Raw genomic sequence first — 24,702 nt, 5'->3', positions numbered from 1 at the left:
CGTGACGACATCTGACGCAGGCGACATCAAGCGCTGGATAGCGGGATAAGTCAGTTTACGACAGTTCACGCTATCTAGCGCTATATAGCGCCAGATAGCGCTATATAGCGTCAGATGTCGTTGCGACATATAGCGCTAGATAGCGTTAGATAGCGCTAAATAGCGTTAGATAGCGCTCAATAGCGAAGAATTTTGGGTCGTGACAGTCCAGGCTATTTAGCGCTAGATGTCGCTATCTAGCGCTATATGTCGCTGCGTCAGATGTCGTCGCTACATATAGCCCTGTCGGTACTACCACAATGCCTGAGATACTTCGACAGATTGTCTCAGACATCACCCGACGTGAGCAGCGTCAACTTTCTTGTACATCAGACATTCCAAGAGCAGAAGAATCTAAACCTCTCTTGGTATAAGACCTGGAACTCGATCGCTCAGTCTGAATCCAAAGCGGCCAAATTCGCTCGATCCGACCAACACAGAGCAGAAGGAACGACCTCAACTGCACATGGAAATTTGGTTGATCACTTTGTAAAAGATTGGAGAACAGATTTAGCATCCCAAAAGAAAATGCAATTTTACTGCACTATCAAACAGGTATTCGGAGAGGAGCAGTATCTCAATCTAAAGAATAGTCAATGTCGCATGCACATAGCAAAAATCCGCTCCAGTAGCCATGACCTTCTTATTGAGAGAGGGAGATACACAAAAGAAACTGGAACGTGGACGAGAGCCTGCAGATTCTGCTGCAACAAGGATAACGTTCAAGGCTTAGAATATCTCCCCTTTTTCGAAGGAACAATCATTGAAAATGAAGAACACTGCCTCACTGAATGTCCAATGTACCACTCAGCGAGACTCTCACTGTCGGAAAACCTTAAGAGTCTTTTGCTGCTCAAGGAATACGGAGCTATCATGAATTCTGCCCATGTGCAAGAACTGGGCAAATTCCTTTGCAACTGTCACCGCATCAGGAACCCGAAAAAGACGCCAATACTGCCTGTCACCCCATCAGGACTACCAACTCAACAGACATAATACAGATCAACCATCATTATGCAGATTTCACGATCTGTAGTACGAGCATGGAACACTAGTGATTACTGTTTCCAGTACGTTGTGACTGTGAGTGGGAGGACTGTTTGAGTATGAATGTGTCTTTTGTGGACTCGAATACTAATATTGCAGTTTAGTGACCATTGAAGTTGCCTTTTACTACTTCCTCTTATGTTAAATTATTATTTCAGCAATTATTTCTATTTCGGTTGTTTGTACGGGAGTTTTAATACTTTCAACACTACTATATAACAAATAATTTGAGATTATGTGACCGATTAAATGCTGAAGATAAAAGAAATATATTCATTTTGCTAAGATTATGTTTGCGTTTCATTGCTCAACAGCTGTTCGAAGGATCAAATTTAAGATTTGTACGGGAGTTCAATTTTAAGTGATTTTGTTTTAAATTTTCATGATTCTTGAATCTCGAATTTTACTTACTCTAGATATGTTATTCATTCATGTATAGTCGAGACGATGGTGTTAGTGCCATCTCCGACAACTTTACGTTTAATTCCGTTTAATTCCGTTTAATTTATAGCACAAGATATCATATCCTATCACAGTAATCCCAACTCTGTGTGTGTGTGTGTGTGTGTGTGTGTGTGTGTGTGTGTGTGTGTGTGTGTGTGTGTGTGTGTGTTTGTGTGTGTGTGTGTGTGTGTGTGTGTGTGTGTGTGTGTGTGTGTGTGTGTGTGTGTGTGTGTGTGTGTGTGTGTGTGTGTTTTACTGGGACCGTAAGCGCAGCCTGTCTTTTCCCACCCAATCTTTTTTGTTATTTTTATTTTATATGAAAATTAATTTTTACTGTGTATGAACATTAATTATAATTTAAGTGAGAATGCAAATGATATAACTATAAGCTTGCGCGGCTCGTCGAAGTCACCCAACTATTACACTCGATTTATCAAATATTCGGCTGAGTGCAACAAAATATTAAATATCACTTAATCAAGGGGTCGTTTACATATTATAATTATATAAAGGGCCTGATGCCGCCGGCCGGGGTTTTCCAAATTATTACGCTCGCTAGTGTGATTGTGACATAATACTAATAGCTTAATAGCTATGTATGGAACTGATTACTAACAATGAGGGGTCGTTTACATACCCCGTAATCAGTTTTACCATAGCTATTATATTTATGTCAATATTACACTAGCGTAATCAATAATCATTTGAAAACCCCAACCTCCTCAGCTGATTACGTAATACTAATATGTAAACGACCGTCGACCCTTAACATTTCGGGATCGGAAGAAAGCGGCACGTACTATTTCGACGAAATTTATACAAGTTCTGAATTGAACGAACTTTCAGTTTATTCCGTGGCTTCTGCAATCTGCATAGGATTACTTCTATCCTTGTCAGCAACCATCAAAAAAGAATTTTTCACTCAAAATAACAAAATGTCAACCACCAAAAAAATGTAAACCACCAAATGAAACATTGTTGTAAGAGGATATGACTAACATAGTGACATAGTGACATTGCTTCTTTATAAACATAGCTTTTGAATACAAAATTTAACAAGTAAATTGACGATGATATAAAGTCGAAATTGTGAAACAGTACCTGAAGGATTTGTAAGGTAAATCACGCAAATTTACCTCTGTTGTTATATTAGGGGACTGATTGCGGTTGCTATGAGTATGGTGGTTATGGTAACGCGAACGTAAAATCTTGAAAAGTCACCATTAAACCTTAAAACTACCAATAACATTTTACAGAATAAAGTTTAGACAAATTTTGCTATTGTTCAATTATTATTATACAAACATTTTGCTGTTTTAGCCCAATGTCATATCCCCACTTCAACCAGCATTCCTTTTCAGCAAAGCTGAGGACATCAGTAAACACAGCGGTATGAGTCGGCTGAACACGGCGCTGTTCATCAAATACTGTAAAACAAACGGACCTTTACTGATAGTTGAAATTCGACATATGACGTCATCTAGCGTCATCTAGCGTCATCTTGCGTGAAATATCGCCAGATGATGATAGATGACGCTAGATGACGCCAATTAGCGACATTGTCGCTAAGTGCACGGCACCTTTCGAATGTCGCTATCTAGCGCTATCTAGCGCTATCTAGCGCTATATGACGCTATATGACGCTAGATGACGCTAGATGACGCTAAGCACGCAGCACTGACGCCAGGCGACAGATAGCGCTATTTTCATAAAATTTCCGCCCTTTTTTTGCGACATCTAGCGGTATCTAGCGCTATCTAACGCTATATGTCGCAACGACATCTGACGCAGCGCTATCTAGCGCTATCTGGCGCTATCTAGCGGAGAATGTCGGTTTGTGACAGTTTACGCTAGATAGCGCTAGATAGCGCTATCTAGCGCTAGATATCGCGGCGACAGCTAGCGCTAGATAGCGCTATCTAGCGTAAACTGTCACAAACCGACATTCTCCGCTAGATAACGCTTGTTAGCGCTAGATATCGCTATCTAGCGGAGAATATCGGTTTGTGACAGTTAACGCTAGATATCGCGGCGACAGCTATAGCTATGGCTATAGTTGTTAAACGTTAAATATCTAACGTTGGTTATAAGTTTTATTTTTAACGTTGCAAAACGTTTATTATTTGACGTCAGATCAAGGTTACCTTATTAACTATAAGCAGAGTTTAAAATTCAACTACATTTTAAAGTTGTATGTAGGTTACATATAAAACGTTGTTAAACGTTAAATATCTAACGTTGGTTATAGGTTTTATTTTTAACGTTGCAAAACGTTTATAATTTGACGTCAGATCAAGGTTACCTTATTAACTACAAGCAGGGTTTAAAATTCAACTACATTTTAAAGTTGTATGTAGGTTACATATAAAACGTAGTTAAACGTTAAATATCTAACGTTAGTTATAGGTTTTATTTTTAACGTTGCAAAACGTTTATTATTTTACGTTAGATCAAGGTTACCTTATCAACTATAAGCAACGTTCAAAACTCAACTAAATTTTAACGTTGTATGTAGGTTACATATAAAAACTTTGCCGGCTGGTATAGGCTTAGACTAATATTTTGAGAAAAAGCGGCGCGTGATAGTAAATTACGAGTATCACCCGTTAACGAGTGAGATTCGTCCAGTATAACCTGTTTATGCTCTAACCATAGCCCTCTCGCTAGTAGTACGCTTAGACACATGGCTATGTGAAAGAAGATGATGTAAAGATCTAAATGTTAAATTAGCATTTGCAAATTAATAGTAATAGTATTGAAATCTCGCACAGCAAGTTATTAAAAGAATGTAATGAGAGTTTAGCCGAATTTATTATTCAGTAATCACATATATCGTACCCACGAGTTTTCAGTTTACGAACTACGCGCAAGTGTGAAGTGCAAGCGCGAAAGCTTTAGTGCAATTTAGCTACGAAAATACCAAAACCCTTAAAATGCGATGCATTCAGTATTTAGAATTAATATATTATAAATTTATAAGTTATGTCAATCCTCTTACCTGGGGTTACCTGAGGACCCCAGGCTATTATGTTCATTAACATATAGATTTGGCGGAATGACAGGCTGAGCGCGGCCCAGTAAACCTGGGGACCCAGGCTATTATGTACATGTTCATAAACATTAAGATTTGGCGAATAAAGATTTGGCGGAATGACAGGCTGAGCGCGGCCCAGTAACAATCCTCGGGATCGGAATTATTTTGGATACAAATTTTTAATCCATTTTTTTCAGAAAAATGGATTAAAAGTTATCCAAAAAGAACATCCTCGCAAGACTTTTGAAACACCCTGTGTTTAACTATAGGTATATAAGTAATACTAATAGTATAAAGGATAAACGATACATTTTTATCATGTCTTGAGAATAATAGCTTTCGGGAGCACTCATGGAATTAGGACAATAAATTCAATGATATGTCATACGAGTTAAAAACTATGATAATAAACGAGGTAATTATTGAACGAGAATCTATTAAAATATTTTCCCTCTTATTCTTCATTAATTTAATAATTTAGCAACCTTTTATTTGGTAGCTATTCTATTTCTAAAAGTTAAGAGAGAATTATGGTCCGAATTTACAGATAATTCATTTTATCTTATAATTTAAATTATAAAATAAAACAAGGTCAGTAAAGTAATATTAACTTAGAGAAGGTGGAGTTAAAGAATTAGTAATCAGTAGTCAATGACTAGACATGGTTATTGAATGTAGAATTAAAGAAAAGTAGAGTAGTGGAGTGAAAAGTAAAGAAAATTCGATATAAAAAAACTTGTCGCTATATAGTCCTGTCACTATAAAGTGCGTTTTGCACGCTATATAAAGAAAATTATCAGCTGCCATTAGAAATTTGTCATGCAAGGCAACTTACAAAGCTCGTTTTTCCCATCTTGACGATTTTGAATTGCGTATTGTTTAATTTTGGCACAGATTTCGGCAGGGCCAGCCACATTGTCTTGAACCGTTCGAATAAACTTGATCGTCATGAACAGTCGGATACATGATAAAGCGGTTGATACATGTTGTGTGTCACAAACATCAGTTTTTTCTTACCTGGGGACCACAGGCTATTATGCTCATAAACAAAAAGATTCGGCGGAATGACAGGCTGAGCGCCGCCCAGTAAAGTTTTTTCATGCAACGTATGTCAGTAAAACGGTCATTGGAGCACCATCACGTGTCATTTCACGTGACCGGGGGAGCGGCCAAGTCTTATAAATCTCACTTTGAGTAGATAAATTTCACTTTGAGTAGATCTCTCTCGACTTCTCTGGTTAAATGTTGCTGTTTTGTTGTAGTTGTTGAGGTATGGTTGGTATGATGAATTGCATTCTCTGGTTGGAGGATTATACTTATAACTTACAAGAGGTGGTCCTCTGAATAATTACTGGCAATTTGTATTTGGTATTAAATGTGAACCGCTGGCAAATATAATTATTCGGAACAAATATTTTACGAGTATCACCCGTTAACACGTTCATCGATTTCCTTAAAGTTAAAGCCAGTCTAGCCAGTTCGCGTTCGTGGATTACGGATATAATTTAACAATCACGTGGATTATTTGGAAAGGAAAACTAGTAACTAGTAACTACCCACATTAAATATTTAGTTCACTTCTCCAGTTAAGTGTTACGCGGTCTCGAGGATTTGTCATTGCCACAACTCAAGATCAACAAACTGTTTATATATAATTATTTATTCGGTTATTTTTCAATATAATATAACAAAAAATTTTCCATTGACCCTCAACTAGTAGTAGTAGTTATAGTTCAGCGTTATTTAAGCTTCTTGGATTTCATCAAATCGATTGTTAAACCATAATTCCTTACCCCTATAATATTAATAGCTAGCTCGAAATCTCTAACAATGGCTTGCAAATGCGATGATACTTGTCCGACCGGATGTGATATCGGATGTGATACCGGATGTCAAACCGGATGTGAAACCTGCTGTAGCTGTGCTGAGGGCTGCAAATGTGGTGAGATATGTCCTCAAATTCTCCTGAAATGTTCCTTAAACTCTCTCGAAAATTATTCAGTCTCGTTTAAATCGGTTTTATGGAATTTTTCCATTTCATTTCCGATTACACAAACAATTTAACTGATTCGCTGGGATCCAGTTCAGGGGTTTAAGATAAAAATAAATTCTATCAATGACGTCATCACTCCTCAGGAACCAGGTGCTGCCTTGGCCCTTGTTGCACCTGTGCTGGCGCATAAACAGAAAGATAGACGCCCTGGATGGAGACAAGCTACCATAGAGACACGTCTTGAAGAATACATGTCATTTTGACGAGATGAGACAATTTTTTGCTCGATAATTATGTTTAAATTTAATATATATGCACTATTTATTTCTAGAAAATCTTAAAGGTTCTATTCGGTTTTATTGACTTATGAAGAAATGTGAATTTTGTGCCTCCGACAGAAACTGTCGACGTATAAATCTGTTCGAAATCGATTAACGAGAAGTAAAAAACATATCACAAATTACAAGCCATGTTTAGTTTTACACACAGACTACATCTCCAACTATCCCAGGAAGTTTAGGAGGAGGAGGAGGAGGAGAAGGAGGAGGAGGAGGAGGAGGAGGAGGAGGAGGAGGAGAACTGATGAGGAGGAGGAGGAGGAGGAGGAGGAGGAGGATGAGGATGAGGAGGAGGAGGATGAGAACTGAGGAGGAGGACTGAGGAGGATGAGGAGGATGAAGAGGAGGAGGAGGAGGATGAAGAGGAGGAGGAGGAGGATGAAGAGGAGGAGGAGAACTGAGGATGAGGAGGATTGAGGATGAGGAGGATTGAGGACTGAGGATTAGGATGAGGAGGAGCTGGAGGAGCAGGAGGAGAAGGAGGAGGATGAGGAGGAGGAGGAGGAGGAGGAGGAGGATGAGGAGGAGGAGGAGAACTGAGGAGGAGGACTGAGGAGGAGGTGGAGGGGGATGAAGAGGAGGAGGATGAAGAGGAGGTGGAGGAGGATGAATAGGAGGAGGATGAAGAGGAGGAGGAGAACTGAGGATGAGGAGGATTGAGGATGAGGAGGATTGAGGACTGAGGAGGAGGACTGAGGATTAGGATGAGGAGGAAAAGGAGCAGGAGGAGAAGGAGGAGGATGAGGAGGACGAGGACGAGGACGAGGACGAGGACGAGGAGGAGGAGGACGAGGAGGAAGCATCTAAATGTTATTTCCAAATCCCATAACATTTTATGTCCGTTTTTGTCCGCCCTAATTTTTGTCCGCTTCAAAAATATAGGATGCCGAACGGACAAAAACAGACACAAAACATGAGCCCCCCCCCCCCCCCCCCCGACTATAGTGTTGACTATAAAATGCTGAATATTTTATTCCCCTCAGGTCTCAACGAATCAAGTACATAAAAACTCAGAACAGCTATGGCAAGCTCAAGGATGACCAAGCCAATAACAAACACTAAAGGAACTCACATTGCATATCATATTGGTTTTGACTCCTCTTGAGTGATTCGTTCTTGAGAAGAAAATCACCAAATCTTGATGCAGATGATCGCAAAAATTTTGTTAGAGATGGGATGTGAACAGTCAATAGATCTGGATATTGGTAGGGACGTGAACTTTATTAGTTTTGTCACGTGGTAGTGATTATGGGTTTTGATCGGTTAATGCTGAAAGCTGATTGGTCGATCGCTGTCATGTGTCAGAATCATGTGGTTTACCTCCTCACAAGTATCCAGATCCTTAAGATTAATCGACTGATAGAGGTGCAGCCCAAATTACTCAACTACAATTAACTATATTTAAATATCTGTTAGATTATGTAGAACTGCTATATTGAAAGCCAGAAAAATTAAGCTTAGAATTTTGAACGTGACCTGAATGAATATGAATGTTGACATCTGCATCTTGACTACGATTTGAGTACATAGAAAAATAGCATTTTTCTTGGTCATCATAAGTAATGAAAAACCAGTAGGCAACGACAATGACTTATCCATAATTGTGATCCGTTCGAATTCCTAAGAGAAAAAGAGTATAATTGATATTGCTGTGCAACAAATCATATTGATTCATACTTTGAAAGGGTCCTGATCGTATTATCGGATTTAAAAGCTCTTGCTTGACGATGTTAATTCCTAACAGCTCGGCTACACGTTTAGCCCTGAAGATGTACAACTGATCATTCTCTAGCCATTATGATTATGCCTATTAATTGGCTGCATTTTTTGGCTAAAATAGTGTCCAGTGTAAAATGAAGTAATGGGAAATGAACGCCAGGAATAGAAGATCAAAAACAAAATAGCTCCTGGCGTCTCTGGCACATCAGTAATGTATTTCAGATAGTTAAACCGCGATTCTTTATATCGAACTTGAAGTATTGAGTTTCTGAAGCATTTCGAAGTACGTACGTCGTACATATGTCACGTGATATTTTGATTTGCTTGTTAGCTGGCCATGATTTTTAAAATTATGGTCTGTTATTGAAACTTAAACTTGAATTGTAATTTGTAACTGGGTAACAAGAGCAACACAACTATATAGCTGTGGTGATTAATTCGAAATAAATGTACAAACGACTTTGGAGTATATAATAATAATCTCAATAAAAATCTCCATTTCTGCAGAATTTCAAAATATTTACGAAATGTTAAAAAATGTATGTCCTTTGTTGAATCCTGTTCCATCTGCTGTTATTTTTGAACTATGTTCGGCGAACTGAAAGATCTGCAGGACAAAATTGAGTCCACTGAGTGCAAAATACACTGACCGAAATTGAAGTCTGAGATTGTCTGAAGGTGTTCCGTTTAAGTCACGTGGTTGATCTGGTCACGTGGTTGATCTGGTCACGAGGTCACGTGGTTGATCTGGTCACGAGGTCACGTGGTTTACCTGGTCTCTGACGTTTGTTTTACAGTATTTGATGAACAGCGCCGTGTTCAGCCGACTCATACCGCTGTGTTTACTGATGTCCTCAGCTTTGCTGAAAAGGAATGCTGGTTGAAGTGGGGATATGACATTGGGCTAAAACAGTAAAATGTTTGTATAATAATAATTGAACAATAGCAAAATTTGTCTAAACTTTATTCTGTAAAATGTTATTGGTAGTTCTAAGGTTTAATGGTGACTTTTCAAGATTTTCCGTTACCATAACCACCATAGCAACCGCAATCAGTCCCCTAATAACAACCGAGATGAATTTGCGTGATTTACCTTACAAATCCTTCAGGACTTCAGGTACTGTTTCACAATTTCGACTTTATATCATCGTCAATTTACTTGTTAGATTTTGTATTTAAAAGCTGTGTTTATAAAGAAGCAATGTCACTATGTCACTATGTTAGTCATATCCTCTTACAACAATGTTTTATGTTTCATTTGGTGGTTTACATTTTTTTGTTTTGAGTGAAAAATTCTTTTGTGATGGTTGGTGACAAAGATCGAAATAATCCTATGCAGAAGCCACGGGATAAACTGAAAGTTCGTTCAATTCAGAAAAATGAATTACAACTTTTTGGATAACTTTTTATTTAAAAGTTATCCAAAAAGAACATCCTCGCAAGACTTTTGAAACACCCTGAGTATAAAAGATAAACGATACATTTTTATCATGTCTTGAGAATAATAGCTTTCGGGAGCCTTCATGGGATTAGGACAATAAGTTTAATGATATCTCATACGAGTTAAATGCTATAATAATAAACGGGGTATTGAACGAAAATGTACTAAAATCTTTTCCCTCTTAAATCTTCAATTTAATAATTTAGCAACCTTTTATTTAGATTTTAGCCATTTCAGATGCCACCTTAGTCCTTACCTGGACAAAATTAAAGAAAGAGAAGAATATTTGAGGGTCATAAGTCTGGCGTTTCCGTGGTTCATGCAGGGGATTGTGGACAGGAACTTTTCCAATGCCATCTGTTTCTCAGTGAGCGGCGAGTCTGGGATTATTTGGGAATCCTCCGTCCGTATAAATCTTGATATTATTCCCGCTGTTTCATCTGGAATAATCATCGATTATTTACTGCATTCCACAAATAAACAAGGAACTTGTATTGTTACTGTTAGCCAATATTAAAATTACACAAACGCGCTGCCTGAATATTGCTCTCGTCCACGCTTTTCGCTATACCCCCAGAAATTTCGAGCCTAGCTGGCCGAATGCCAACCTCACCCATCTGTAAAACTATTTACTCATTACTCAACCTCCGTTTTAATAGTGCAAGGTCAAGGACATCAATCAAATCAATTCCCGAAAAGTTGATGACAGGGGGAGAAGAATGTCCTGCCACGAGTCCTTGAGAATCGAGTGTGGCTTAAAGTTAAAGAATGGGATGTAACCTGTAGAACTTCAGAAGTTTTTCTGGATAATTGGTTTCAGAATTAAAATCTATACTGGCAACAATTTTTTTATATAAAATAAGCTTTTAGGAACAAATCTGGTGCAAAATCGAATCAAACTATGGAAAACATCAAAAATAAACGTTGCTTTTCTCCCTGTAGCTTCGTAATAAGATCAAAAAAGTCTTTTGTACTCTACAGATCAGATTAACATACCGAGATCCATATCCCGGAAATAGGCTACTGAGGTTGATGGATTAGTTTGCAGCCATATATTTTTTGGACTCGATCCATAAAACGTCATCTTCACCTGACGGCTCTATATATATTTGATCGGTCCATAGAAATATGTCCTGCAAGGCTACTTAAAAGAGCTCGTTTTTGCCATCTTGACGATTTTTAAAAGTAATTTTATTCCGAAAGCTTTAAAAAAGCTTTAAAATTGGATTGAAAGTTGCATATCGCTTAATTTTTGGCAAAGATTTCGGCAGGGCCAGCCACATTGTCTTGAACCGTTCGAGTAAACTTGATCATCATGAACAGTCGGATACATGATAGTTCTCAACTGGGCAAAACATTTCAATACACTTCACTACCTAAAGTTCCTCACCCCACTAAAGTTTCCGTCAGAACAGATTTAATACTGCTAAAACGGTCATTAGAGCACCATCACGTGTCATTTCACGTGACCGGGGGAGCGGCCAAGTCTTATGATGGTCTCCAGCGCAATAAATTTCACTTTGAGTAGATCTCTCTCGAATTCTCTGGCTAAATGTTGCTGTTTTGTTGTAGTTGTTGAGGTATGGTTGGTATGATGAATTGCATTCTCTGATTGGAGGATTATACTTATAAGAGGTGGTCCTCTGTACAATTACTGGCAATTGGTATTTGGTATGTGAACCGCAGGCTCCTCTATTATTGACAGATTTTCCAAATTCTCATAGACTTCCTGGAGTAAAGGAGCATGACAGGTCGATTTTTCAATAGCGCGTTCATCAATTTCCGTGAATGTCTAGTCAGTTCGCGTACTTGGATTATGGATCTAATTTAACAATCACGTGGATTATTTTGAAAGGAAAACTAGTAACTACCCACATTAAATTATTTAGTTCACTTCTCAGTTCTCCAGTTCAGTGCAGTGTTACGTGTTCTCGAGGATTTGTCATTGCCACAACTAAAGATCAACAAACCGTTTATAATTATTAATTCGGTTATTTTTCAATGCAACTGCAAGCAATTCTTAAATGTCCGATTTCAATACGTAATAATATAAGCAATTTGACTAAAACCCATAATCATGGGTAGAGTGGACCGCTGCCAGTGTCTCTCTTTCGCAAACAAAAGGAAATGATATTAAATTGATTGACTGTCTGCAAATGCAAAATGATACCGAAAATGAAATCGGTCGGTCGCTTTTCCCATTCATTCACGAAAAGCGAGCGACCGATTTCATTCTCGGTATCATTTTGCATTTGCAGACGGTCAATCAATTTAATATCATTTCCTTTTGTTTGGGAAAGCCGAAAGAGAGACACTGGCAGCGGTCCACTCTACCCATGATTATGGGTTTTGGTCAAATATCATCTCTTTTTGATTATAATGTCAGGGTACAGCTGCTGCACGCTCCACTGCACCTACGACCACTCATTCGCAGTGAGAGCTGGAAGACTCTGGAATGTTCTCCCCAAAATTGTCAATACTCAAAGGACTTTGACAAGCTTCAAGACATCTCTTGGAAACTTCCTAGACACCCTTCCAGACAAGCCCCCTACTCCTGGATACAGTGCAGAAAACTCTAACTCAATAATAGACTGGTGCAGTCAAGGAGGTGGTCCGCAGATTGCGTGATGGCCGTGAAGATGCCTACTTCTAAACCCATCAATAGGTTCAATAGGTAGGTACTTTATGAAGTCGAAATATAAACTGATAGCTTCATCTTCCCCTTTGCAACACGAGCTCGGAATCGGGAGCTCTCGATACGGGAGGTACGTATCGAAAATGACTCGGACCGAAAATTTTCTAAGTCAACATTTTTCAAAGTTTTTCTGAAAACCACTTTTCTCCATGTTTCATGCTGCCCTGTTCATTATTGGCCGACAATATCTTTTTTTTTAATAATTTTCTCGAAATTCTAAATTTTTTAGGTTTTCAATGGCATAAAATGGCATAAAATGGCACGACATGGAGGCAATTTCTATGGATAAAATGGAAAAACCTATGAGTAATTCTCCATTTTCTCCATTTATGCCATTGGCCCCCCCCCCCCCCCACTAACTTTAATGACGAATATCTTCCTGAAGGAGCAAGCTAGGCAAACTTTCCGGTAGATTTTCAGAATGCTTAAACAATTATCTAACTTCAATATAACCTCAAATTTTGAATAAAATAACTCCTTTATGCTGTTAAATCTACTTGAAAAGTTGTTATTTTGTCAAAAATCAAGTTTTAGAAAAGCTTAAATTGATGACGTCATCAAAGGGTAATAATGACGTCAAATATTTTTTGCATATAATGTAAACTACTGTGCAAACAATTATCTTTAAGACCTGTGGTCGGAAATGGCTGTATCTTGTATACTTTTGAATCTACGGACACTTAAATCCAGTCTATAATTGACTACATTTGACTGGCAAAGCGTCTATCCCTGAATATTTATATATGTATCACGACAATTTGTTGTAAAACAGGGGTTCCAGAAAACCCACTTCGCGATACTCCTGAAACACGAATTGTTTTTACAGTCATTTGGTCAACGTCTAGACGCCCTGCAAAGTTTCAGATCTCTAACTCATTTTTAACATGGTTTTTAAGGCACCTGAATATGGCGATTTTGGGTTTTTTACCGAATTTCGTATAACATGCTGGCCCGTATTTTGCGCAAATTTCTTAAAAACCTCCACATAACTATTTCTTATTCCTGTCATCTTTAACATTGAATTAGAATGATTTGAACTTAAATATGCCTGCTGAACTACTTTCGATGAGTCTTAATGCCTGAAAAACAGTTAAGGGGTATAAAAGTAAAGGGGGTAAATAGTAAAGGGGGTAGATAGTAAAGGGGGTAAATAGTAAAGGGGGTAGATAGTAAAGGGGGTAAATAGTATTGTGAATATAAGAGGCACGGTCATGCTTGCCAGCATTGTGATTTTCCATTCAAAGGAAGGTGGAGTATAGTCTTTGACGATGAGTAATTTTACTTGACGGTGATCAACCCTCGAAAGTAGTTTAACATTATTTAAAAGCTTCTTGGATTTTATCAAATTGAGTGTTAAACCAATTCCGTACCCCTATAGCTAACTCGAAATCTCTAACAATGCCTTGTAAATGCGGAGAAACTTGTCTGACCGGCTGTGAAACCTGCTGTAGCTGTGATGAGGGCTGCAAATGTGGTGAGATATGTCCTTAAATTCTCCTGAAAACTATTCAGTCCCGTTAATCGTTTTTATGGAATTTTTTCCATTTCATTTCTGATTACACAAACGATTTAACTGATTCGCTGGGATCCAGTTCAGGGGTTTAAATAAATTCTATCAATGACGTCATCATGCCTCAGGAACCAAGTGCTGCCCTTGCTGCACCTGTGCTGACGCATAAACAGAAAGATAGACGCCCTGTATCGAGAAATGGAGACAAGCTACCATGGAGACACGTCTTGAAGAAGACATGTCATCCTGGAGACAAATCACCATGGAGACTAGTCACTTTTGAGAAGCAGGGAAATTAAGATGCATGCTGCATTATGGCTAGACAATTTTGACGAGATGAGACAATTTTTTGCTCGATAATTATGTTTCTAATATACGAAATTTATTTTCTAGAAAATTTTTAAGGTTCCGTTTTTCTTGACTTATATAAAGAAATGTGAATTATTTCATTGATCCTTTTTTTGCCAAATGTAAATTTGAAACTTTAAAGAGGAATACAATGTAAATTTAATTTGTGCCTGCAACAAAAACTGTCGACGAAAAAATCTGTTCGAGATCAATTGACGAGTAGTAGTAGAATTACAAAAAAATATTCAAAACAGGAAGAATTAAAACAAACAACTGAAATAAAAGAATTAATCAAACATTCCCGCTGACTAAAAACTAACCCTGATTCTCCGAAAGAAGAAGAGAAGTGTTGAAGTTTTTCAGTTTCTGTTCTGTCACAGCAAATCTCACCGCATCGTAAGCCTCTCCCCGACCTAACATCTGTAAATTGTTAATTATAAAGTATGACATGGGAAACTGAAAAAAAAAACTAAGCAGTTCACAAAATCTCTTTAATATGTCGGGCCTGGTTCGTGAGATTAAAAAAAACTTTGAGGTACAAACTTAACTCGATCGCGTCAAAGCTACAAATAACAAAGCACCTCAGATTGAATTTTAAGGGAAAACGAATCTTCTTGTAATCAGGATTTTAAATAATATAGGTACCTTTTTCGTTTTACCGGGAGGTATTTGGGGCATCTCACTTATGAGAACTATGTGTTTGAAGGATCTGTGTAGAGTCTGTACGCGGGCTACCAGATCTGACACTCCTTTGTACACGTCTGCAAATAACAGAGTAAATTTAATGCTGTCTTCTTGGCGAAGTGGTAAAAGAGCTTTTCACTGTTTTGACTGAATTTTTTTTCAATGGCAAAAGACACAGTTGAGGTATTGAAAGCAAGATAACAAAAGGAAGCTTTGGTAACGGAAAATTGTTAGAAAAGAAGAAGACTTTTTTGACAAGATTATTAAATAATAGCTTTTGTGCCCTTTCCCCGACCCAAATTTCGCGGTTTTGACTGAAATTTTGACCAGTGACCAATCAGTGAGGTCGGTGAGAGTGACACAAGTCGCCATCAAGGTACTGGAAGCAGTATATCTGGAGAAAACTTTGATGCAGTAAAAAATTTGAATATATGTCCTACTGGTAGGACATATTCGAATTTCAGCTTTCCGCGACCCAAATTTCACTGTTTTCACTCAATTCTTCTTGAATGACCATCTTACAGGGTCACTGAGGATGGCACAAGACACGATTGAGGTACTCAAAAGTCAAAGTTCTACCTACCAAGCAGGTTGATCCGGAGAATTGCAGTGTTGGAATTGACCACGTAGTCACAGTTACCAAGGTCCGTTCTTATCTCCACTTTTATCTGGAACCGTGTACGTAGTATCGTACATATTTGATTATTGGATATGACCTGTAACAGGGATACATATTTGTCAATTGGTAAAAGGGTCATGGATACTTCGCTTTGAAAAGAAATTTGAAGAAAGTAGATAAAGAAACAAAATATCTATAAAGGTAAAATGATATCATACCTTTGTTCTCGCGAACACTAAGCAGTTTTTGAAAGTCGTTGGTATTGGTTCTGAATCTAACCGCAGGTTTGAAATCGCAATGTTGTTAGAAGAAATTCCTCCATCAAGAGGGGGAACAGAAGTACTGGTTACTTTAAGGGGAGGTCCAGGGCTCAGGAGGTCATCTACGTTAATACTAAATTGAGAAGAAGTCATTTTGGTGCTATCAGGAGGTGCCGCCGTCTTGGAATTATTAACTTTAAGTTTATGTTTAGAAATAGATGGTTCAAGTACAGGTTTTATTTGATCTGATTCCTCTTCTGATAACAAATCATCAAGATCAATATTAAACTGAGAAGCAGTCATTTTGGTGGTATCAGGAGGGCCCCACGATTTAGCAGCTCTGACAATCTTATCTCCAAGTTTAGGTTTAGAACAAAATGATTCAGGCACAGGTTTTGTTTGATCTAACTCCTCCTCTGATAGCAAGTCATCCATATCAATATTAAACTGAGATGCTATCTTTTGGTCAGAGGAGTTTGTTTGCTTGCTTACAGATGTTTTTGCAGTATTTTGATTGATTGTTTTACATGCTGCGTCTATCATACTCTCATCAAACGAATCTCCAAACAGGTCGAAAGTAGTGTCTTCCTGCTTTACTTTCCCTGCATTAACTGAACGGTCTTTTGACTTTCTGATAGTTTTGTTTTTGCTGATGGACTTTGTTTTGTTCTTGGTGGACTTAGACCGATTGGTATAAGTTGATATCTCGAAGTCTTCGTCATCATCATCTGAGAACGTGAAAGCCGATCAAAACGATATCATAGGGTGAAATGTTTACCGTACAGTAGGAGAAATCGTTTAAGTGAAACGGTTAATTATAGGATAAAAACAACCAGTGCAGCTTTACTGACCACTGCCTTATTGTAAACTTTAAGTTTTTATAATCTCAAGATCTACTTGATCTGCCAGTCCTGACTCCTGACAGCAATATGTGTTTTTTAACGATTAAACTTTAAAAATCCTAAAGTAACACCGACCAACCTGCACCGGCTACATTAGAGTCGGGTTTATCATCATTATCAGACAACAAATCATCCAATCCTATTAAAAATGAGGAAATGTTCGGGCTATCACTGGTTCCCGCTATTTTAGAACGAGCGGATTTGTTTTCCTCTTCTTCCTTCTTCCCGGTAAAATCTGGGAAATCTGAACGTTTTGGAGTTCTCGCCATCCAAGAGGAACTGCTGACCTTCCGGCTGAGAGGGCTGACTCCTTTGGGTGTTACTGTTACAGAGGGATTTCTGGTAATAGCCACTGGAGTTACAGGCGATTCTGCGAATTCCTTTACTCTTCGCTTCCGTTTTTTATTTGTAGCAGGAGTTGGCGTCCGATGCTGAAAAATAATTCAGTGGTCACGGTACTTTTTTTTTGGAAAAATACAAATTTTTGTTATCCAGTTTCAATAAAATTCTAATAAAGAATGTTATTAATCTGATAATGCAATATACATTATACATTATACATTATACATTATACATTATACATACAATACTTCTACACTTGTAACATTAGCAGCATATTTTAAAAATCAAGATAAAAACATTATAAAGTTTCCAAGCTAACTTGTAACTGCTGGGTGAATACTGCTGTCTCCTCGAAATCATCGTCCAACAAACTGTACTCCTCATCATCACAAACGAAGCCGTCCAACTCATCGTCCACCTCATGACCCTGGCAATCTAATCTGGAAGAGTTAATGGTTTAGGAGAAAGTCTTGACACTGAAACGAGACAATTCACATATCACAATTCTGCAGCTGTGATATGGATCAATTCTTTGAGATGGCTCCTTTCTGACTCAAAATAGCATGTCGAATTTCGAATACCTGGGATCTTGAGAGAAGACATTTCCTGTGAACTTGTTCCCAACCGTTCTGACGGTTTGTGGTTTAAATTGTGCTATATCTCGTAAATACAGCGATTCACTGACTGAAATTAAGTAATGACAGGTACTATAGACAAACGTAGTCGTAACCCAAAACGATTAATCTGTATGCCTAGTATTTAAAGTAAATATTAGTATATTCCTTTTTTATCTTGAATAGACTCGTTAAGTGAAATGAGACACTAAATTAGCAATTCAACTTTATAGAATTATACTTTAGAGTTGTACCGCATACCTGTTGGTTGCTCTTCTTCATCAATAAAATCTTCCAGAGAACTACTCATTAAGTCCTCATCAGATCCTTCATCAGAATCATCATCACCAGAGAGATTAGCTTCAGTGATGATGAATGGGTTCGCAGCTGCACCACCCTTGGTCTTGAATTGGTTGGGCTTGGATTTATTTTCTTTTTCTGAATTTCTTTGAACAATAAGAGGCTTATCGGGCGAGAACAACCTGCTTTTCTTTTTGTCGTTAGAAATGTCAAAATCTTCTGAATTGGTTGGAATCTGAGTGCACAGAATGTTGCATCGTCTCTTCCTCTTACCAACATTTAAAGGAGAGTCCTCGTTCGTTGTGTTGTTTGTAGATGGCATTGGAGAGTCTTGGGGTAATGAATTCTTGTCCAGTAAGTCTGGTTTCTTTTTAACTCTCATTAAACAATGCTTGATCTGAGGAGTTACAAACCCTTTGTGTCCTGTTCTCGGTTCACATAACGGAGCAGACGGTTTGACCAAAGCTGGAGTTGAAGATTCTAGTGGTTGAAATGGTCTATTGTGAGCTGGAGTTGCCACACCCACACACGGGGACTGCACATCAAGTTTTTCATCGTCCCTCAATACGTTCGCTTCGTCTGCTCCCGGTCTATCTGGTGGCGTGAGAACGTCTGAAAAGGTTATATCTGGAGTCTCGTCCATGAGGTCCAGGTCGTCGTCGGCTACACTTTGTTGCTTTTCCATTTTAGCTAGAGATTCAAAAAGTGCATTGTTCTGAGGATTCAGTTTGGAACAACTGTTTTCAATCAGTGTGTCCTCGATATCATCCGAGAACTTGTCAGAATCAGAAGATAGTTCTGAAACCCCAGGTTTCGGACACAACGGAACTTTAGATCTTTCCAATACCGAGTCATTTTCTGAGGAAGTTGGAGCTGGATTTATAGTAGCGTGTTGCTGTGAGCTGAACAAACTAAAATCTGATAGTTCAAGAGAAGGAACCTGTGATGGAGGAGCGGGAACCTCGATCAAGTCCGGGCCTTTTTGAGACAACTCAAAGTCCCAGGTTTCGTTAATGGCTTCGAATAGGCTGACCGAGAGTTCATTTTCATTCAGGTCCTTAAGGTCATCTGCTTGAGTAAGGTATCTAGGGCTTTGGACTATTTCATCTGATTCAAGTTCCTCATCATCATTCAAACAAGCTTCTTCATCGCAGTTTTCGTTTGCAGGAAAATCACAATTTCTTTGAGAGATGACATCCTCAAAGGAGACATCATGCTGGACGTCAACCACGTCTGGTATATCTGGTATGTCTGGTATATCTGGTATATATGCTTCCACCTGCTCTTTTTTTGGGGAATTGGATCGAGAATTCTCTACTGAGTCTTCCTGCAATATATCCTCCGTATCACAAAACTTCGCTACAGGATCCTGTATTTGTAATACACTCTTCTGACTCTTATCGCTTGTCAGACAAGAAAAGAGGGACTCTCTAGGCTTGGACCCAAAATTTAGCTTGCTCTGCTTTTTGGTAGTTTTACTTTCAAACTCATCATCGTCTGATATGACGATTTTGGGGCGTTTGTCCTTTTTCTTTACAGGTTGCGTCGAGATTGGTATAGATGGTTCAGATTCATCTACAGAGGTTTTCTTTTTCGTTATAACGACGTCGTTCAGATCAAGATACTGCGCCATCTCATCTTCATAGTTGTCTATTGCCGCACTCTCGGCTTTGAAAAAGTCGTTTACCTGAGGAAATATACTTTAGAATATGTGTGTTACTATTAATTTTAAATATAGATTGTCGATTGTGATCTTCTTAGATGTCATTTGACAGGCAAGGAACGACCAATCCATAGTCATTGGAGTATCACTCCATTTCCGTAACTTGGTATTGTTTTAAACCATTACAAACCGTCTAGAAATATATCGTATAAAGCTGAATTTTAGATAAAATGTAACAGGGAGTGTCTAAGTCATGATACAAAATTGTTACTAAAATGGAGAAAAACAAATTAAACTAACGGTCATAATATGGACGAAAGTAAGCGTGCTCATAGAGTGCTCGATATCAAAAGTTGGGTGCTCTATGCCCTGCCAGTGTATCCACTTTGAAACGCATTCCGTTAACGAGAATGTCCTGAAATATACGGTTGTCATATCTGTATGTGTGATAGGTCTAGATCAATAAACCAGAGTAGTACATCTTTGGGGCACATGGTGCATGCACAATTTAAAATAATGCGCGGCCGCGCCAGCTATAATGCGCGTTTGTTCAACCTACTGTTGATTTGTTTACATTATAAAAAGACGTGAGGGTACCGCGCCATACGTTGTGACATCGATAGCCCAAGGCGGGAACATCAAATCTTGAGACAGTGTAAATCGTGAGTATGACAACAATTAAAAAAAGAAAAAAGAACAACTAAAGCAAAAGGGATGGTTGTTTATTTCGTCGATATCCGATTGTAAAGAACTCACGCTGATTTGTCAAGATCAACTTTATCCCCCTCGGATCCTACATAGCTGTTGTATTGCGTACTGGACAGAAAGGGGCACTTCTTTTTCTGTACCAAACTTTTCTGCCTAGTTTTTGGTGGTGGAGTCTTGAATTCCAGCGGCTTCAACACGCGTTTATCAGGTGTAGGGTTGAGATGACGGGGAATCATTCTTGGGTTGTTGGGGTACAGGGCCAACTTGTTCAACTTCGTAAACACTGCTTTTGATACGCTCTTCTTACTCGATACACTCTTCTTGAATATCTGTCACAGAGACAAGGTAAGTTGATGATACCGATAAATATCTCAAATTCACAATCTTTTAAAAACAAAAATCACCAGAGTAGATTTAAGCCTTCAGGTGAAAACATGTCAAATGGATTGAAAAATCGAACATACGTTCTCTTCTTTCCCCTCTGTCAGCAGAACCACGATGGAACCATCACGTTTGCGCGCGGCTCTTCCCATGCGCTGCACCAACCGAGTGGGTGACGCACTTGCATCATAACAAATAATCAGATCCACCATTCCTGAAACATTCAACATCAGCTGAAACGTAACATAAAACCTTAACGATATGTTGCATTTGGAGGCTTGAACTGAAAACCACATCACGAGAGCTTCTTGTTTGTTATTATATAGTAATGTTTAAAGTATTAAACTTTCGCCATTTTCACTAGTTATTGTGCAGTAAAGAGAGTGGGAGCCTGCGACTGTTCCTCTACTCACCAATATCCAGTCCTTCTTCACCCACGCAGGTAGCTACCAGGACATTAAACGTGCCCTTCTTAAACTCAGACACAGTCTCAAGTTGTTGTTTCTGTTTTAGACCATTTGCTCCACTCTGACCTATGAACATGGTGCTCCGGATCTTGTCGGAGTGGGAGTTTATCCTCTTCACTAGGTCATGAACACTGAAGAAAGTTGTTTGTTTAAAGGTAAAATCAAGAGGCATATTTTTAGTAATGATTTATTTAATACAACAACCAAGGTCACCTTGCCTTGGAGATCCAAAAAATCTGATATTCAAAGATAACAAGTCTAACAGAATCAGCTTAGCTAGACTGTCAAGTATCAAGTATTTGTGAGAAACCTGTCTCGAAAGGAGGAGAACACCATGGCCCGAGTATGTTCGTCACAATTAGAGAAATGTTTTGTTAGGATGTCTAGTAGTTTAGGGAGCTTCGGGTGGTCCACGAACCTGAGATAAACGCCTTATTATTAATATTATACCAGGGTACTGTCATGCATGAGGCATGTTTTGAACAGCAAACAAAATGATCATAGCATTTAACACCGGATCAAATCATTATCAAGGAGTTTCGACGTAATCTTGAATCGAAAGTCGGAACTTTATAATTAAATTTGGTTACTTTGCATATGTTAGCATTAATTTCGGGGAAAACTCAAAAAAAAGGGGGGGGGGGGGGGGGGGGGGGGGGGGGGGGGGGGGGGGGGGGAGGAGGAAACATACTGGTCAAACTTACGGGACATTGTTAAGCTCGACAGCTTTGCCGCTGTTTCTCCATCGCTGGATCTTATCAACAAGAGACAAGAAATCTTGATCTCTGAGAAGTTTGCTCTTCGTACTGTTGTTACCTTTCTTTCCTTCCAGCAACTCTGACACGGAAATTTGAGTTAATACATTCTTATAGTAATTGATAAATGTTTTAATTTTGTTATGTTTTTATTTTTGAGTCCACTAGACCGGTGTAAGAATCCAGTTCAATAGTTCTACAAATTATGATTATCTAGTGTTATCAGTTATCACAACTCACCACTCACCAGTCCTCGTTATTACCCCAGCGTGGAATTAAAATAGCCTATCAATCATAAGTACGGACTACCTACACGTGCAGCTAAATTACTTATTCGTGCCGAGCCACAAGTCTCATTTAACATTCGTCCATGTTCCTATCAGAAGCGGCCTCTAAAATCTAAATGAGAGCAGGTGAGTCTATCCAGATTCCAGGACGTCTATTACAGTAAAACTTAGCACACGTGCTAGCGCACGTGAATATATTTAATATCATGACGTCTGGTTTGTGAGAGTTAATTACCCTTGTTATGGTTTGGTAGAGCCCTAATTAACAGCAATTATTGATAAATAAACCTTAAGAGGGTAATATTCGTTTCAGTTCTTTTTGTTGTTGTTTTCGGTGAGATCAAGACGTTTTAGTGATAGCGAAGCAAAAACGATTGTGAATTATGATTTTGAGAAGAGCTAATGTATCAAACTTAGAGGAAGGAATCTCAGAATTTTTTCCGAACTTCAAGGAACTTGGCAACGAACCATCAGATGCTGACTCCGCCGGTGATTACCTTCTTGGTATCACAATGATCCTTGCATTCTTGATTTCTACAGTACTGAACCCCCTTACCTTCCTCTTCAACTATCACCAAGATGGAAGGCTCAAAACTACCAGAGTTCTCTTCATGCTGTTGGCCATCTCAGACTTCCTGACCAACATCTACCTACCACTACAGATTGGATACCGCTTTCTGTCCCCAGAAGTGTACCCACTTGTTCGTGCTAGCACCGTGGCAGAGCAAGTAGAAACTGTAATATTCAGGTACACCATGTTCTCCTCACAGGTTCTCACCACTTTCATCTCCATTTGCAGGTTCATCAATGTTAAATTTCCCTTTTACAAGCTGTCTAGCAGAGTCGCGATAATAGCCTGCTGCCTATCCCTCCTCAGTGGTTTCCTAATATACAGCTCAATAACGTTTGACCTGATGGAACACAAGACTTCCCGCTTCTTCTTACTTTGCCAGACGACGTCTACTCTGGATGTAATATTGAAGATATATCAACCGTTTATTTTCCAAAATGTATTAGTTTGCATTTTGGGAGCAGCAGGGGTATTGAGTTCTCTACTCACAGTTAACTGTCTGATGAACAAGAAAGGGCGGGACCAGCAACGAGGAATCAACTGTTACACTCCGCAAGAGTTCTCAGGCTGTTCTCATCATGAATATCGGAAATGCTGTCATGATTGCTATTCAGGTGGCGTACTCATATTATGGGTCCCAAGCTCCTTTGATTAACGTGCTCGGTGCATTTGGGATGGCAGTTATTCTGTCTGCATTGAATCCTCTCATAAGGATCTGTCTCAGTCAGGAAATGAAAAACTTTATTCTAAAGCGAGTTAAAAAGAAAATCATCCAGCAGAAATGACATAAAACAATGAAACTGCAGTCTCTTTTAGTAGTAAACAATTTCGATTTTGTCAAGGAGCCTTGTTTTTCTCTAATAATTCTATGATAGGAAGGATGTAGATCAACCTGCGCTTTTTTAAAGAAAACACTGTAAGATGCAATTATAATAAGAACATTGATAGGGGAACTTATGAAAGTGCGACTTCAGCACAACGTAGCAACGGTCTGCGGTCATGAATTTCGCCATTTTTTCGCATTTATTTTCAGATAAAGAATTTTGATCTGCATCAGGGAAAATAATTGTATAAAAAATACATACTAAATAATATACGAAATAAATTATTATAAATTATTATAAATATTATAATAAATAATGTTATATAAATTACTGTATAATAGTGGAGCACAGACTTGTGATGATGCTCTTCAAACCATCTGCCTATACCAGTAGATACTAGATAAGTTAAATCAGAAATAATTATTATGAGTATTGAGACTAGATCCGATGAGGATAGGACAAAGGAACATGTCACATGGCATTATCACGTTTTGTGAAAAGTGAACAAGACACGTTTCCAATCTTAATTCTTAGCTGAGGAACAGAGCGTCTTTTACAACGATATTTTTTATAAATTTATATAAGTTACCGCTGAATTAATAGAAGATGAACTTAATTTTTGCTGCCCGCATAGGATTAAGGATAAATGGCAAACTTAGATAATTTGTTGACCAGCTGTTATATTCAAGTTATCCTAGAAGCTAACGAGGTTCAATC

The 24,702-nt window shown here is 38.5% G+C and overlaps 1 protein-coding gene and 1 long non-coding RNA gene across 2 annotated transcripts; one reads left to right on the top strand and one right to left on the bottom strand.

The window, feature by feature from the left end:
* Positions 1-8,997: 8,997 nt before the first annotated feature.
* On the bottom strand, positions 8,998-23,377 carry LOC134823268 (uncharacterized). Its single transcript, XM_063834667.1, has 17 exons — positions 23,290-23,377; positions 22,253-22,385; positions 21,859-21,966; positions 21,495-21,679; positions 21,165-21,295; positions 20,749-21,029; positions 20,293-20,407; positions 18,291-20,016; positions 17,997-18,099; positions 17,735-17,855; positions 17,153-17,504; positions 16,130-16,899; positions 15,876-16,008; positions 15,254-15,369; positions 14,929-15,028; positions 10,312-10,495; positions 8,998-9,477 (listed from the first exon to the last, which is right to left on the bottom strand). Exons 1-17 carry the CDS (start codon positions 23,375-23,377, stop codon positions 9,366-9,368), a joined length of 4,758 nt encoding a protein of 1,585 aa, XP_063690737.1. The 3' UTR covers positions 8,998-9,365.
* On the top strand, positions 12,447-14,749 carry LOC134822848 (uncharacterized). The gene is made up of 3 exons (XR_010161226.1): positions 12,447-12,729; positions 14,129-14,224; positions 14,389-14,749. It is a non-coding gene; the product is annotated as an uncharacterized LOC134822848 (long non-coding RNA).
* Positions 23,378-24,702: the final 1,325 nt, after the last annotated feature.

The sequence above is a fragment of the Bolinopsis microptera genome, chromosome 11, assembly GCF_026151205.1.
Source record: "Bolinopsis microptera isolate Bmic1 chromosome 11, MBARI_Bmic_1.0, whole genome shotgun sequence".
NCBI lineage: Eukaryota > Metazoa > Ctenophora > Tentaculata > Lobata > Bolinopsidae > Bolinopsis > Bolinopsis microptera.
This window is presented reverse-complemented; position numbering and strand designations above follow the sequence as displayed.